Source organism: Oryx dammah, unplaced genomic scaffold (genome assembly GCF_014754425.2).
Source record: "Oryx dammah isolate SB20612 unplaced genomic scaffold, SCBI_Odam_1.1 HiC_scaffold_2, whole genome shotgun sequence".
Taxonomy (NCBI): Eukaryota; Metazoa; Chordata; class Mammalia; order Artiodactyla; family Bovidae; genus Oryx; species Oryx dammah.
In genome coordinates, this window is record NW_024070186.1 from 87,587,799 (window position 1) to 87,602,127 (window position 14,329).

General features: G+C 45.5%; 1 protein-coding gene across 2 annotated transcripts in view; it reads right to left on the bottom strand.

The window, feature by feature from the left end:
• The window catches only part of LOC120870563 (kalirin-like), a 124,658-nt gene that overhangs the window by 57,972 nt on the left and 52,357 nt on the right, over positions 1 to 14,329 (bottom strand). For both annotated transcript variants that reach the window (XM_040250319.1, XM_040250326.1), the window contains exons 5-12: positions 11,428 to 11,558; positions 6,671 to 6,737; positions 4,659 to 4,762; positions 4,413 to 4,482; positions 4,008 to 4,094; positions 3,355 to 3,447; positions 2,552 to 2,602; positions 1,607 to 1,684 (exon numbers count right to left, since the gene is read on the bottom strand). In XM_040250319.1, the coding sequence (XP_040106253.1) occupies positions 1,607 to 1,684; positions 2,552 to 2,602; positions 3,355 to 3,447; positions 4,008 to 4,094; positions 4,413 to 4,482; positions 4,659 to 4,762; positions 6,671 to 6,737; positions 11,428 to 11,558 (681 nt within the window). The remainder of the gene's footprint in view (positions 1 to 1,606; positions 1,685 to 2,551; positions 2,603 to 3,354; positions 3,448 to 4,007; positions 4,095 to 4,412; positions 4,483 to 4,658; positions 4,763 to 6,670; positions 6,738 to 11,427; positions 11,559 to 14,329) is intronic.

A 14,329-nucleotide genomic window follows, 5' to 3' on the forward strand; every position in this document is an offset into this window, starting at 1 on the left:
GTTATGACCAACCTAGATAGCATATTCAAAAGCAGAGACATTACTTTGCCAACTAAGGTCCGTCTAGTCAAGGCTATGGTTTTTCCTGTGGTCATGTATGGATGTGAGAGTTGGACTGTGAAGAAGGCTGAGCGCTGAAGAATTGATGCTTTTGAACTATGGTGTTGGAGAAGACTCTTGAGAGTCCCTTGGACTGCAAGGAGATCCAACCAGTCCATTCTGAAGGAGATCAGCCCTGGGATTTCTTTGGAAGGAATGATGCTAAAGCTGAAACTCCAGTACTTTGGCCACCTCATGCGAAGAGTTGACTCATTGGAAAAGTCTCTGATGCTGGGAGGGATTGGGGGCAGGAGGAGAAGGGGACGACCCAGGATGAGATGGCTGGATGGCATCACTGACTCAATGGACATGAGTCTGAGTGAACTCCAGGAGTTGGTGATGGACAGGGAGGCCTGGAGTGCTGCGATTCATGCGGTCGCAAACAGTCGGACACCACTGAGCGACTGAACTGAACTGAACTCTGTTTAGTTAACAAATGAAGTTTGGCTATAGACTAACAGCCACTTATTAAGCTTAAATCAGGAAAGCCAATTTGCTCTTCTGAGATTCATTGTTTTGGGTTGAACTGAATCCCCTCTCCAAGTTGCATGTTAAAGTCTTAACCCCCAGTACCTCAGAATGCAACCTTATTGAAAGACAGAGTCTTTACAAAGGGAAACAAGTTGAAGCGAGGTCATTACAGTGGGCTCTAATCAAATGATTGATGTGTTTATAAAAAGGGGAAATTTCCAGAGCTATGTACAGAAGGAAGATTATACGAAGACACAGGAAGAATGCCCTGTGAACGTGAAGATGGCAATCTACAAGCCAAGGAGGGAGGCCTGAACAGACCCTTTCCTCACAGTGCTCAGAAGAAACCACCCTTGCGCACCCCTGGATCTCAGATTTCCAGCTTCTGGAAACATGAGCTGATGTATTTCTGTTGCTGAAGTCTAGAATACTCTGGTTATGACCACCCTAGGACACTAATTCTGGTTATGGAGGCCCTAGCACACTAGCATATTCAATTGAAACCCAAATCCTGGGTACATCCAGCTGTTTCTCCCAAGGCTTGACTCTCTTTGTCAAAGAATAGAAATGTGCATTGTGAGGTTTTAGAGCTTTAAACATCCGCTTAAATAAAAAGCCAGCCACTAGGTACACCCGTTTATTAGAACCAGGGGAAAAAAGGGAAGGGAAAGAAAAGGGCTCCATTTCTCCCTAGTTCTACTCCCATCTCATAGTCCTGCACTCCCTCGCATTCCCAGCATGTCTCAAGCAAGAGAGAAAAGGGAAGAGGTCACTGGCAGGTCCATGGCTATAAAGAATCTTGGGTCTTTCCACCCCCCCTTGGAATTCTGACTGCAGCTTAGTTGACCTCCTATGACTGCTCTATTGCTGGAAATCCTAAATAGGTGCATCTTCTAGGCCCGTGAACCAGAGGGGCCCAGGCACAATGGCGTAGACAGCAAGTGAGACAGAGAGGGTGGGCACAAGGCTTCAAAGGGAAGCCTGGGCTCCGGCTGCTCCAAAGAGAGAGGGCTAAGAAGCCTTCTTGAGAGCTCACCTCAAAGCCCTGCAGGCGCCCCAGGTTCATCATGTCATTGCAGCGTTTTGGAACAAGGCACATTAACTCCACTGCTTTCTGTGGGGAAGAAAAGCAGTAGTCATAGCCAGGAGCAGCACTTGGGTGGGGGGCTCAGGACAATTTCATACTGGAAGACTGAGGCCTCCTGGTGGCTTCTTGATCCTAGGAAAGGACACTGGTCCCTACTGTCCACTCCAGAAGAAAATGGATTTCCAGGTTGCGGGGTGTTGGTCATCCATGCAGAGGCTCCACCTGAATCAGTGACCACATGCAGGAAGGAGGCTTCCCAGTTCATCCTTTTTCTACCTTCCCGCTTTTCTTTATCCATTTGCTTTCCTTCTCACATTTTCTTTCTTCTCTTTGTTGCTTTCTGGCTGCCCAAGCAACAGCTTAGCCTTGCTTGTGAAACACTAGAGGTTTTTAACCTAAAATAACCTGCCAGAATGGTCTGTAACCACTCTGGCTTAAAATAATCCCCATGGTGACGTTGTCTCAAAGGACTTCACTTAGAGAGTAATCCTCGGGGCCCAGGGAGGGAGTGAAAATGGAATAATTTATATGTCAGCTTCAAACAGTACCTGGATTCATGGATAAAGCTGTACACTGAAACACTCAATCTCTGCAGGATGTTAGAGAGCTCAAATACCACCCTTTCCCACCACATGTCACTGGGAGCCACAAAGAGAACATCAGTGGGACTAAGCTCTGCTCTGGCTCAGGTTTGGATTCTTGTGTTCTTGATAAACCCTCAGTGTGCTCCTCAATGCTTGGCATTCCTCATCCTGCCGGGCAGCTGTCTGCAAGGGGTTCTGCTGTCTGAGTTGGCCTAGATCCTCTATCCTCCAGAGCCAATACTTTTCCTTTAGAGGGAGACATTCAGTACTGTCCCATGAGAACCACTAGCATTACAAGCAGAAAACTCACCTCAATATCTGAACACTCCAAGCCAGCCTTCTCGCTATATCTCAGGAAGTCCTAGCAAGTAAGGAGGCAGGGAAGGGTGAGGGGAGGGTAAAACCAGTTAGGAAAAGACAGCACTATAAAAAAAACGAAGTGTCACCAAGATGACACCCAGAAGACTCCTCCCCAACAGAGATGGCAATGCTTTGTAGTAGCTGAGATATGAAGTTACGAGTCACGGCAGACTCAGAAAAAACATTCAAAGATTCAAAACTATGGGTAGAAGGGAGGGGCAAAGAGGAGCGAGTGAGTGAATAGGGACAAAAGGGGAATGATGACGAGAAGGAATGGGAGACAAGACAGTTAAATATCTCTTCCATTTGCCTTATATTTCTCTAAGACAAGTCAAATTAAACAACTTTAAAAGGTAAAAAATGGTCAAATTTTAGGTTTAACTCTTCTGAGGTTTCCAGGTTTTTTTTGTGTGTGTGTGTTTTCTTTCTTGGTGAATTCTTCTCTGATTTTATGCTCTTATAATTTTTTAGTTTTTAAAGGTACCAAGTCAGTCGGTGACTGCAACAACGTAAGAAAAGTGATTTGGAAAAAAGAAAATCAAATAATGACCAAATTTAAAGGCAGGAACAACAGGCATGCAATTTACTTGGGGGCAAAGGTGATGCAAATAACCAGCAGGTAAGGTAAAAACCCACATAGGCCTCCCATAGGAAAAGTGTGATGGAGACAGAACCTTGAGCTGACCTGCTCCCTAACTCAGAGCCTGACTAAGACCCTGTTTTGGCCCTGAGCGGAGCTCACAGACCGCTTACCTTGAGGAGCAGTTGATATTTTGTTATTCTCTGAATGGGCTTGATAAGGAAGTCGCTAAGTGTCAGCCTTTGATTTATCTCTTGTTTCACCTCCTGGAACACAAGGGAGCTTTATTACGCAAAAAGGAACCAAAGGATTGGGGTGCTCTGGTTATGGGTTCAAAGGAAAGGAAGGCAGGTCTTTGTGTTTGCCAGTAAAGGTTTAGAATCTACAAAGCACATGATGGGTAGAACTGCCTACACAATAGTTTATTTGTTATTAACACATAGCCTGTGAGGGACCCCGGGAGGAGGAGGGCCCTCAGCAGTCTCCAGGGCCTGGTGATGAAGACTGGGGGCACAGTGGGCTCCGGGGCCACGGGAGGAGGACCGGATCTTCTGCAGCAGTCTTCCAATTACAGAGTCGTTCTATCAGCAGGGACTCCAGTCCATTCACTGGGCTGCCTCCGCTCCTCTCCAGCAAAGGGACTCATGAGAACTTAGCCAAGAAGCTAATTAATGGCTCTGAGGAGGTGGCTATCTCTGTCCTGAGGGATGGGCAGTGCTGGGTGGGGGTCACCAGCCAATGAATGACGGCTGGTATTCCTGGATGGGTTGATCGCGGCCTGAGTTTCTTGCCCCCACCCTGGTTCAGCCAAAATCGAGCAGCTTACCTCAAAGTAGGCATCGTACTCAGCAACGATGTACTCAGAGCGCGGCTTGTTCTGGCAGTACCACACGTAGACGTGTAGCTTCCGCTCCTGCAAGGGAGGAAGAGGGGAAGGCGCTCAGGCCCCTGTGCTGCGCGGTCAGCCTGAGAGCGCTAAGCTGCTCTAAGCATGGAGAAGAGGACACAGATCTGGTTCACGCTCTGGGGAAGCCCCGAGGCGGCTAAACATCAGGGACAGAGGAGTAACCTTGGTGGGCAAGAGCCCATCTTCCAAACTGCCAAGGAAGGGAGGAAAAAACCCCAGCAGCTCAGGAAGGGGTGAGGAGGAAGAGGAGAGGAGGGAAGGGATTGCAAAACGCATGCACATGAGCCTGGCTGGGGGGCGGGGTGGGCGTGGGGCAACACTCACATATTTAATAAAGAGCTGTGCCAATCTGTCTTGCTCCTGGATACATTTTTCCAGTTCACCCAGGAAAACACTAAAGGAGGATGGAGAAGAGAAGAAAGCCACATTCTTCAGAACTGTATTACTTCTCAATGAGGAGATAAATGACAGAAGACTCCCCCCAGACTCTACCCCTAAGGTCAGATGCGGGAGGATGGGAGCGCCCCAGGTTCCAGGACACCCTGATCCTCAGGGCAATGCGGCACTTACTCCTTATGCCAATCATAAATCTGGTGAATATTTCCAAACACGATTTTATCCTTTCCTCGCATGTCCTCGGGGACACCCTTTTCTTCTATTCTCTTCATGAAACCCTGCAGGGTGGAGGCAATGGTGAGTAGAGCATTTCAGAATATTTCTGGACCAAAGCCCACCCAGAAGCCTGGAGGAAGCCCACCCTCTGTGTGAGAAGCCTTAGTTTCTCACCACTCAACCAGGACTTCACTCCTATGCAGAGTGACAGACAGAACTTTCTGAAGTTCTGGGTCCCTTTCTTTGTCTCCAGCCCCCTTAAGAAAGCAGGACAAAGAAGATATAGTTGCCTGTTCCTCTCCTGTCTCCCAATCCAAATTATGTCTTCTAAGGCTTAAAACTAGATGTGTCTGACCTAGAAATAAGTCTTAATATGTGAATACTTCAGTTTCTGTAACTGGAGAAGGACATGGCAACCCACTCCAGTATTCTTGCCTGGAGAATCCCATGGACAGAGGAGGCCGGCAAGCTACAGTTCATGGGGTTGCAAACAGTTGGACACAACTGAGTGACTAAGCACAGCACAGCTTCTGCAAAGTGCTAGCAAATATAATCTCATTTCAGCTTTAAGTTCCGATGTTGTTATCAGCAGCATCTGTCCCATTCAAAAGATGAGAAAGCCAACGCATGGGGGATTATGTGATATGTCTAAGTCATGCCACTGATGTGACTGATCCCTGGACCTCAGGCTCCAGACTCCCAAGCCCACCACTCCCAGGCTGGACTGCCTCTGGTAGCTGCTACACCTTTAGCTGTCCCCATCTCACCTTGGAGAAGAGGATAACTTTCCTAAGTTAGAATTCAGGTCCTCTGTATGCCAGGTTAGTTTGTTTATCCAAGGTTTGGGATAGGCAAATGTGTGTGTGCGTGTGTGTCATCTGTGTGTGTATTAGCTGCTCAGTTGTGTCTGACTCTTTGTAACCCCATGGACTGTATGAACCCCTAAATCAGCAGGCTGCCTAGGACTGGCACTTATAGACCCAGTGCAAGGAAGCAGCAAGTGATTTAGATATCAGGCATTCACCTTGTTAGACTTCACATCTTTTCGTTTAAGATGATTAACCACAGGGCTCTAAGCCATCTAAATTATCCATTTACTTTCTTATACCTTCTCATCCATGTGTCTAAATCCTTTTAAAGTAAACCCCTATGGAGAGAGAATTGTTTTATTTACGACCAAGTTGACTCAACTGTGGACCTGCCAATCTTGCTTTCTTGGTGGTTTTTAGTTTGTCTGTCGGCTTGGTAGCAATATGCTCTCCTTAAAAATCTAGGGAAACACAGAAGCCCCGAGGTTTCACTAACAGTGACCTGCTTGCCCTGCTGAGTGCTCATGGTGGCTCATAGCCACGAGGAATATATGTCCATATATTTCTCATACACACGCGCGCACACACACACACACACAAATATGGGCTTCCCAGGGGGCGCTATTGATAAAGAACCCACCTGACAATGCAGGAGATGTAAGAGATGTGGGTTCGATCCCTGGGTCAGGAAGATCCTCTGGAGGAGGGCATGGCAGCCCACTCCAGTAATCCTGCCTAGAGAACCCCGTGGACAGGGGATCCTGGCGGGCTACGGTCCATAGGGCCGCAAAGAGTCGGCCGTAACCAAAGTGACTTAGCACATATGCGCACATATATATAACTAGTATATGCGTTGGTTAAACACCAATGCAAAGCTTTGGAGACAATGGCTTGGTTACCTAAAACAAGGTGAAATGGATTCAGGTCTAACCAAGAGGCTGCAACATTTGAGGCCCGACATCCCCCTAAATCTCCTACAGTATTTCAAGGGGAAAACGTAAAAACTTGTGAAAAAAAAAATCACATATTGTATTTGATCTACTACCATTTTTAGTTTCATCTCTGTAAACACCAGGGAGAGTAAAATCCCTTGGAGCCCAGGTAGGCTCCAATATCCCCCTGGCCGGGTGATCACAGACATGTCCCGAGCCAGGTACTCACCTCCACCACAGTTCCCAGGTCCTTGACATAGTCTTTCTCTGTCTGTACCAGCTCATTCAGGACAAACCTGAGCAAGAGATTAAGAACAATGAGGGCTGCTCTTCACTGTGAAGCAAGAAATCCTCACATCGAAGTTCACGATAAAGTTACTTTGGTGCCGCTACAACAAGACCATCCAAACCCACACTGAGCACTCTGGGGGAGGTGCTGGCTGATGCCCCCTGGATGAGAGGCCCCCACTGGTGAGAAGCTGAGGGCATCCAGGCTGAGAGGGCTTTCCCAGATGGCAGCCATGCCAGAAGAGCAACACTTACAACCTAGCGCTCGTCTTCCTATTGTTTATAATCCCTCCTCCCTCACCTATGACTGAATAATTGTACAACACAAGGCAGAAGGAATAACAGCCACTTGGGCAAAACTGAGTTATGAAAGCTTTGATCAGCATGAGACTTTTTCTCCTTCGTGTCAACTCTGTTCTTTGCTTAACCAAAGAGAAAGACATTTGTTTGATAAACAACCTTTGGGCCTCAGAGACACTCATCAAGTGAAGTGTTTGCGATACAGAAGCTACAATTATTCAGATAGGTGTCCATGGTAACCAGCCTGCAAAATCCCCAGTCAAGGCCAGAAAGACTGACTGAAGCCATTCCCCAATCACCACTTTCAGCGTGGCCTCCTCCCCAGCCCCACCAGAGGTGGGATTTAACCACCACAAAGATATTTACTTTCTTGGTTTCTTTCTTGTTATGATTTCTTCTTCTTAGAGCATTTACTTTGTGCTTATGAGAGGGTAAGTACTGTAAGCCTTGGTTTATGCAGATGTGGAGACTGTGGCAGTATTGCCAAAGATGACAGTGTAAGAGGCAGAGCTGGGATCTGAACCCAGTTGTACGAGCGTTCAGAGACCACTCTTTCATTGTTGCCTGCTGCCTGGCTAAACTATTCAGACTGGCTCTCTGGAGTCCCTGAGGCATCAAACCCAAACATTTCTTTCTGTCCAGACAGTATAAGAGCTGGACATAAAGCAAGTATGGCTGTGCACAGAGGCAGGGTAGCTGCATGCAGCCTACTGGATTCTGACTTGTATCCCCCAAGTTTGAAAGAGTTCTGCCTGGAGCCACACAGCTGCATTTTTGGCCTGAGTGGGAGAAGGAATCAAGTTCTGGGACATCAAAGAGGGGCTGCAGCACAAGGGTGGTAGCCGTTCTAAGCTTGGAAGCAATTCATCTGAAAATTTCATCCCATACAGCGCAGAGAAGTCACAAATCCCTGGGCCTGGAGCCCCAGGGTGATGGGGAGGAGGCAAGGGAAACACACACTTCTTTATCAGTGTGCCCAGCACTTCCAACCAGCTCCCTCGCTCTGATACACACAATTATGGGTTTCAGGCCACAGGAAGGAACTGGCAAGGCCAAATAAAAGCATTTAAATATACTGGAGCACAGACTGAGTTACTGCTTAGAAGAAAGTGGTAAAAAGAAAAACCACAGGAAAGTTAGAGTGGGAATTTGGGGCTGGAAGGGCTCTCTGGGGAGGAAGTCCGGCTCTCCGCCTCTGGATGGTATTTCTATCCTGTTGACATTGAAGGGTATCCTAGCTTTCCAGCCTCTAAGAAAGGGGATTGGACTAGGCGCTGCTAGTGGACCTAGCATCTCCTCCCTCAAAGAGCTGATGAAATACTTGAAGAGATAAGGACACAAAGAAAGACATCTGAAAGGGACGCAAAAGATTTATGCTGCCTGCAATTCAAGGCAGTGTACAATCAATTGCCAAATAAATTGAACTGATAATAAAACAATTTTTTCATGTTCAGTTCTTCTGAGTAAAAGTTATTAATTAATTATTATTATTATTTATTTATTAATGGGCTTCCTTTATAGCTCAGTTGGTAAAGAATCCACCTGCAATGCAGGAGACCCCAGTTCGACTCCTGGGTCAGGAAGATCCTCTGGAGAAGGGATAGACTATTCACTCCAGTATTCTTGGGCTTCCCTGGTGGCTCAACTGGTAAAGAATCCACCTGCAATGCAGGAGACCTGGGTTTGATCCCTGGGTTGGGAAGATCCCCTGGAGAAGGGAAAGGCTATCCACTCCAGTATTCTGGCCTGGAGTATTCTCCAGGACTATTGAGTCCATGGGGTTGCAAAGAGTAATACAAAGTTAATGTTATTCTTTGGTCCAACTACTTCCAGATACAGGTAAGATCCACATCTGACCCTCTGTCCTTCACAGTAGTAGGGAATGGCTGGTTTTCCACAGAAAATCTCTTAGAGCCTTGGCACAGGCTGTTCCCTGTGCCGAGAATACTTTTCCGCAATGGCCCAACCTCCTTCTGGTCTTTATGCAGAGCACTTCGGTCGGAACCACTTAAAGCTGCAACATGGCCTCATCCATACTCCTGATCTCCCTTACTATTTTTTATTTTTTTCCTGCTTCTAACATACTACATGATTTATTTTAAATTTTATTGTATGATTTCTCACATTAGAACGTGAACTTGCCACAAGAGCATGGGCTTTTCTTTTGTTGTTATTGTTAGTTTTATTCACTGATATATGCCAAGCAGTTGGTACAACAGATATTCAACAAATATCTGTTGAATAAATGAGTGGCTAAAACTTGAAGACAATTACGTCCATTCTTGACTTTTTTCTTCTCCTGGACAAATAACTGTCTGTTTTCATCTTTTTTCCATGGAGCTCCCATTTAACACTTTGAGGTCTTACTGGATTGAGTCTCAGTTCTCTATTTCCCTCAGCCTCCAGCCTCATGTGGGGTTTACAATTAAACACCTACACATCATCTCCTTCATTGCGCCCATAAATTATAGCAGAATAAGGGCAATATACAGCAAAAGGAATGAGTCATTCTAACAGCTGGCTTTTTGGGACAGCACAGGATGTGGAGAGATACAGAGCTGAGCAAGGGAGAGAAGGGGGAAGAAATGAGCGAAACGGGTAAAAGAGGCAACAAACTGTTGCCTCTCGGATCGAAATTAGACAATGTCATGTCTGGAAGCAAGACAATGACTGGAAGCTTAAATGACTGTTCACAGGCTCTTTACAAGAGTTAGAGATAGGCTTTGCCAAGGAGCATCTGTCATCTCAAAGGTCACCACCCTGATATAAGCGTTCATCTTCCTGACGAAAGTTTTGCTTTGGCTTGACAAGACTGGAACATCAGCTTCAACCCTGCCTCATCTATGTAAAAACAACCTGGAAAGCTAAGGAGAATTAGCTTTGTCCAAATCCTAAGAAATTTCCCTTTGGGGATGGTATTTCTTTACCTCTATTCTATTCTTGGGGTTCCCCTGAGCACCATAAAGTTAAGGTGGTAAATACCAGAGTGCTTACATGCCACCTGCTCATTTCCTGTAGGAGGCGACAGCTCTGCCCTGGCCATGATGTTTCCTAGGAAATAGTCACAAATGGTCACTTTGCCTATTTCCAGGCAACAGGAGGGAATGCCCTTGTTTATTTTTGCTCATCTTCAGGTCTACGACCAGGCTCAAGGAGTTACGAGTTTGAGGGATTAGGAACAGGAAGGGGCCTTTCCCAACCGCCTGGCCTGTTCTCACTGTGCTCACCATCACTCCCACGTCACGCTACCTGCAAAACTCATCAGTAGCTCTGCTGCCAACACTCAGTCAAACCCTGAACAAGAAAACTGAAGTTCCAGAGGGATTGAGGTTTTACATGAATGGTGTCGCCATCTTCTTGAGCAAACCAAGGAAGAGAAGAATGCCTTCACATCAGGGAGGATAGCCCAAACCTCACACAACTCCTGGGTTCTTGTAAAACAGACTGCCATGTGAATTGTATTTACCCCTAAACATTCAAATAGCAAAGATTTTCTCTTGGAACTCAGACCACAGTGAAATAAGTCAGACAGAGAAAGACAAATACTGTATGATATTACTTATGTGTGGAATCTAAAAAAGTAAAACAAACTATGAATATAGCAAAAAGGAAACAGACTCACAGATATACAGAACAAACTGGTTACCAGTGGGGAGAAGGAAGTGGGTAGGGGCAAGATAGGAGTAGAGGAGTAAGAAGTAGAAACTATTTTAGAAACTAGGAGTAAGAAGCATATAATAAACAAGCAAGGATATACTGTACAGCAGAGGGAAATATGCCAGTATTTTATAATAACTATAAATGGAATATAACCTGTAAGATTGTGTGAATCACTATGTTGTAAACCTGTAACTTAAGTAATATTGTACATCAGCTATAACTAAATTTTTTAAAAAATTTAAAAATAACCAAAAAAGAAATATTACTATATAACAAATGTTTTTTAAATAAACAAAACCTTTGAGAAGCGGTGGAGCTAGACCCTAGCCCGGTAGCCCAACAGCTCCCTTTTCCTATATGTTACTTTCCTACATCTGGGGAAACGTTTCCTCAGATAAAATTTCTACCAAGGATTCTTTGATATGGGGTCATAGAAATGGTCCCAAAGTTTCCTAATCTTTGTTTCCTTTTTACCATCATGTTTTAAATTTCTAACAGACCTTGGTTATAACCACACTTTGTCAGTAATGTTTCAGCTGAAAATCCTTACAATCAGAGCCAAATGTCTCCTTGTTGATCAATGCCACACTGTATAGACCGATGGTCACCTTTGCTTAGAATGAATGCTATCAATGGAAAGAGTGCGAAGAGTCCCCATTTCTCCCTAAACTTCCCAGGACCCCTGACCCTTGCCCACTGCAACATGTGCAGCAGGCTGGAGTCTGGGGAAGTACTTACATCCTGCCTCTCAGAGCCTTGGCTTTCTGTTCTTCTTCCAGATTTCTGGGAGGTGTGGGTGGAGTCATGCCTTCATTCAGGCAGCCTGTGGGGTCTTTCAAGCTCCCTCGGTAAGAGCCTCCTTCCAGACTCTGAAAAGAGAAGAATAAACAACCTGAAAGAAGTGTACGTGAGAGAGTAATCCAGAAGTCCTCACGTCCCCCTAGCCTAGCCACAGCCATCTTGGTAGATCAGTAACCAAGGCTGTCCGCCCTGAACCTCAGGGAAGTGCCAGGAGGCTAGACTCCATCTTCCTGCAGCAGGGCACCCAGAGCTGCCACCTTCTCAGGCAATCAGGATGTGCTTGGCGTCAGGAGCTGCCAATTTCCCAGACATAATGGACACTGTCAAAGTGACTGATCTCTGGGTAAGAGCTCCAGAGGTAAAGCTAATTACTGCAATTCTACAAATAAGCAGCAAGGAAAGAAAGTCAGTTGTAGGACCACCAAGTGCAAGTTAACGAAGGGAGGGTAGTGATGGGAGAATTCATTCGGTAAAATCATGTTTGTTAAATCAGCTACAATTTTCTTTGAAGAGACTAATGAGATGCAGATAAGAAGAGGTAAATAGATTTAGCGTTTTCTAAAAACATCTTTGCTAAGGTTTTATTTACCAAGGACTTTCTTTCATTTATTAATCTCTTTAATCTCTTTTAATTAAGGTGCTGCAAGACTGAGAAACAAGTTAAAGAGCTTAATAAATATGTTACTCTAGAAAGAGCTAAGGGTAAAGGATTCTAATCCCAGACCTTCCAGTCCCTGGACAATCTTAAGACAGCTAAAATTATTCCAAATTGATTTCTTCTCAATTTTCAAATTGGGTTTCTCCTTTTTTTACAGATTTTTAAGGAACAGTCAGAGACAATAGGCACATAACCCCTTGAAAAATTTTAAATGCTCTAAAACAGTGAGCTTCCCCCACTACCCCTAGGATGCTAAAAAAAAAAAAAATGGGGTCAATCTTAACATTTTTATAAGCACTGTAGGAAAAACAGCACAGAATGACATGTCATTTCATTGTGCAAACTGGCAGAAACCATGTGGATAAGCTGGAGACCAAGGTTATGGTGGGCAACTGTAAAAGAAATACAAGAGAGTAATCCAAACTATCCACATAAAACGACTGTCTAGGCCAGCCACTTTGTAGGAAAAGGGAAGGCTTTTCTTTAGCAGTCTTTGAAAGATCAAGAAATGCCCCTGAAGGCAGTAGGAACAAAAGACTTTAGCATAGTCTTAAACAACCTGCACCTGGAGTGTCTATTATGACCTGGCTTAGCTGCAGTATTTCAACATAGGCTGAACAGAGGTAGGAAAAGTCCAGGTAAATGAAACAAAAAGTAAATGAGGTGGCATTATATGAGAACAGATGGGGGATATCAGAATTGGAGGCTGAAAAACTTAAAGCTGAGAAGAGATGTCAACCTTTTTTTCCTCTGCTGCTGCTGCTGCTAAGTCAATTCAGTTGTGTCCAACTCTGTACGACCCCATAGACGGCAGCCCACCAGGCTCCCCCATCCCTGGGATTCTCCAGGCAAGAACACTGGAGTGGGTTGCCACTTCCTTCTCCAATGCATGAAAGTGAAAAGTGAAAGTGAAGTCGCTCAGTCGTGTCCGACTCTTAACAACCCCATGGACTGCAGCCTACCAGGCTCCTCCGTCCATGGGATTTTCCAGGCAAAAGTACTGGAGTGGGGTGCCATTGCCTTCTCCTCTATTTCACCCTTAAATCAAGAACCTGTGCCAGAGCCTAACATGAATTTGTTATTAACACTAGAACTCAGCATTAAGAGGACAGGATCTTCAAGCAGGATCTCGAGAGAAAGAATTTCTTTTAACTTGACACGAAGATATTTCACAGAACAAGTAACCAACCATAGAAGCTGTCATCCAGGGAAGAAGCCTAGGCTAAATATGTAGAAAGGTCAAGAAAAGTTTAGCTAAATTTGCAGATTCAGGATCTGTAACCAGTGATTAAGGAAATGAGTATCTGGTGCTGAGGCTTGACAAGCCACCAGACAGACATGCTTTTCAACATGTGACATGTCCTCTGGTGCCATCACCAGAGACAGGCTCCCCAGGCGGATGAACCCAGCTGGTGATTGATCTGATTACATGCCTTTTACTTCCCCTCCCCTTGCCCACATTGTTTCATTTCAGTCTTTATTCTGTAGCTTGTTGGCTGGCAGGATGCTGGCTGCAAGGCCTGGGAAATATGCTTACATCTCTGCTACAAGGCTCTCCCGTGGACCATCCATCTTGGCGTGGTCCACTTTCAACTCTTGTACAGAATGAAGGACATCTGAGGAGTCCAAAGAGTTACACAGGGAAATATGTTCTGTCTCTTCGTGCCTGACCTGTTTTATGAGCCAAAGAGCCAGGTTATCTCTTGGCAAGGACTCTCAGGCATGGAGTTGAGGGAGGCAGAGGCAGTAAGAGTGGAAGAAGAGAGAAATTTAGGGTTTGGCTAAAATGTGTGCTGTTTCGATCTCTGGGTTGGAAAAATTCCCTGGAGAAGGAAATGGCAACCCACTCCAGTATTCTTGCCTGGAGAATCCCATGGAGAGAGGAGCCTGGTGGGCTACAGTCCACAGGGTTGCAGAGTCGGACACGACTTAGCAACTAAAACAACAACAACAACATGCTGGGTAATCTGTCTCAAATAATGGCATTGGCTAGAAATACCGTAACTAATTCAAGAGTGATTCCCTCTGAGGATCTGGCTACCTGTGCTAGAGTTGGGATATGGGGTCCCAGACAAGAAGCACTATACTACTACTACTACTACTGCTAAGGCGCTTCAGTCGTGTCCGACTCTGTGCGACCCCATAGACGGCAGCCCACCAGGCTCCGCCGTCCCTGGGATT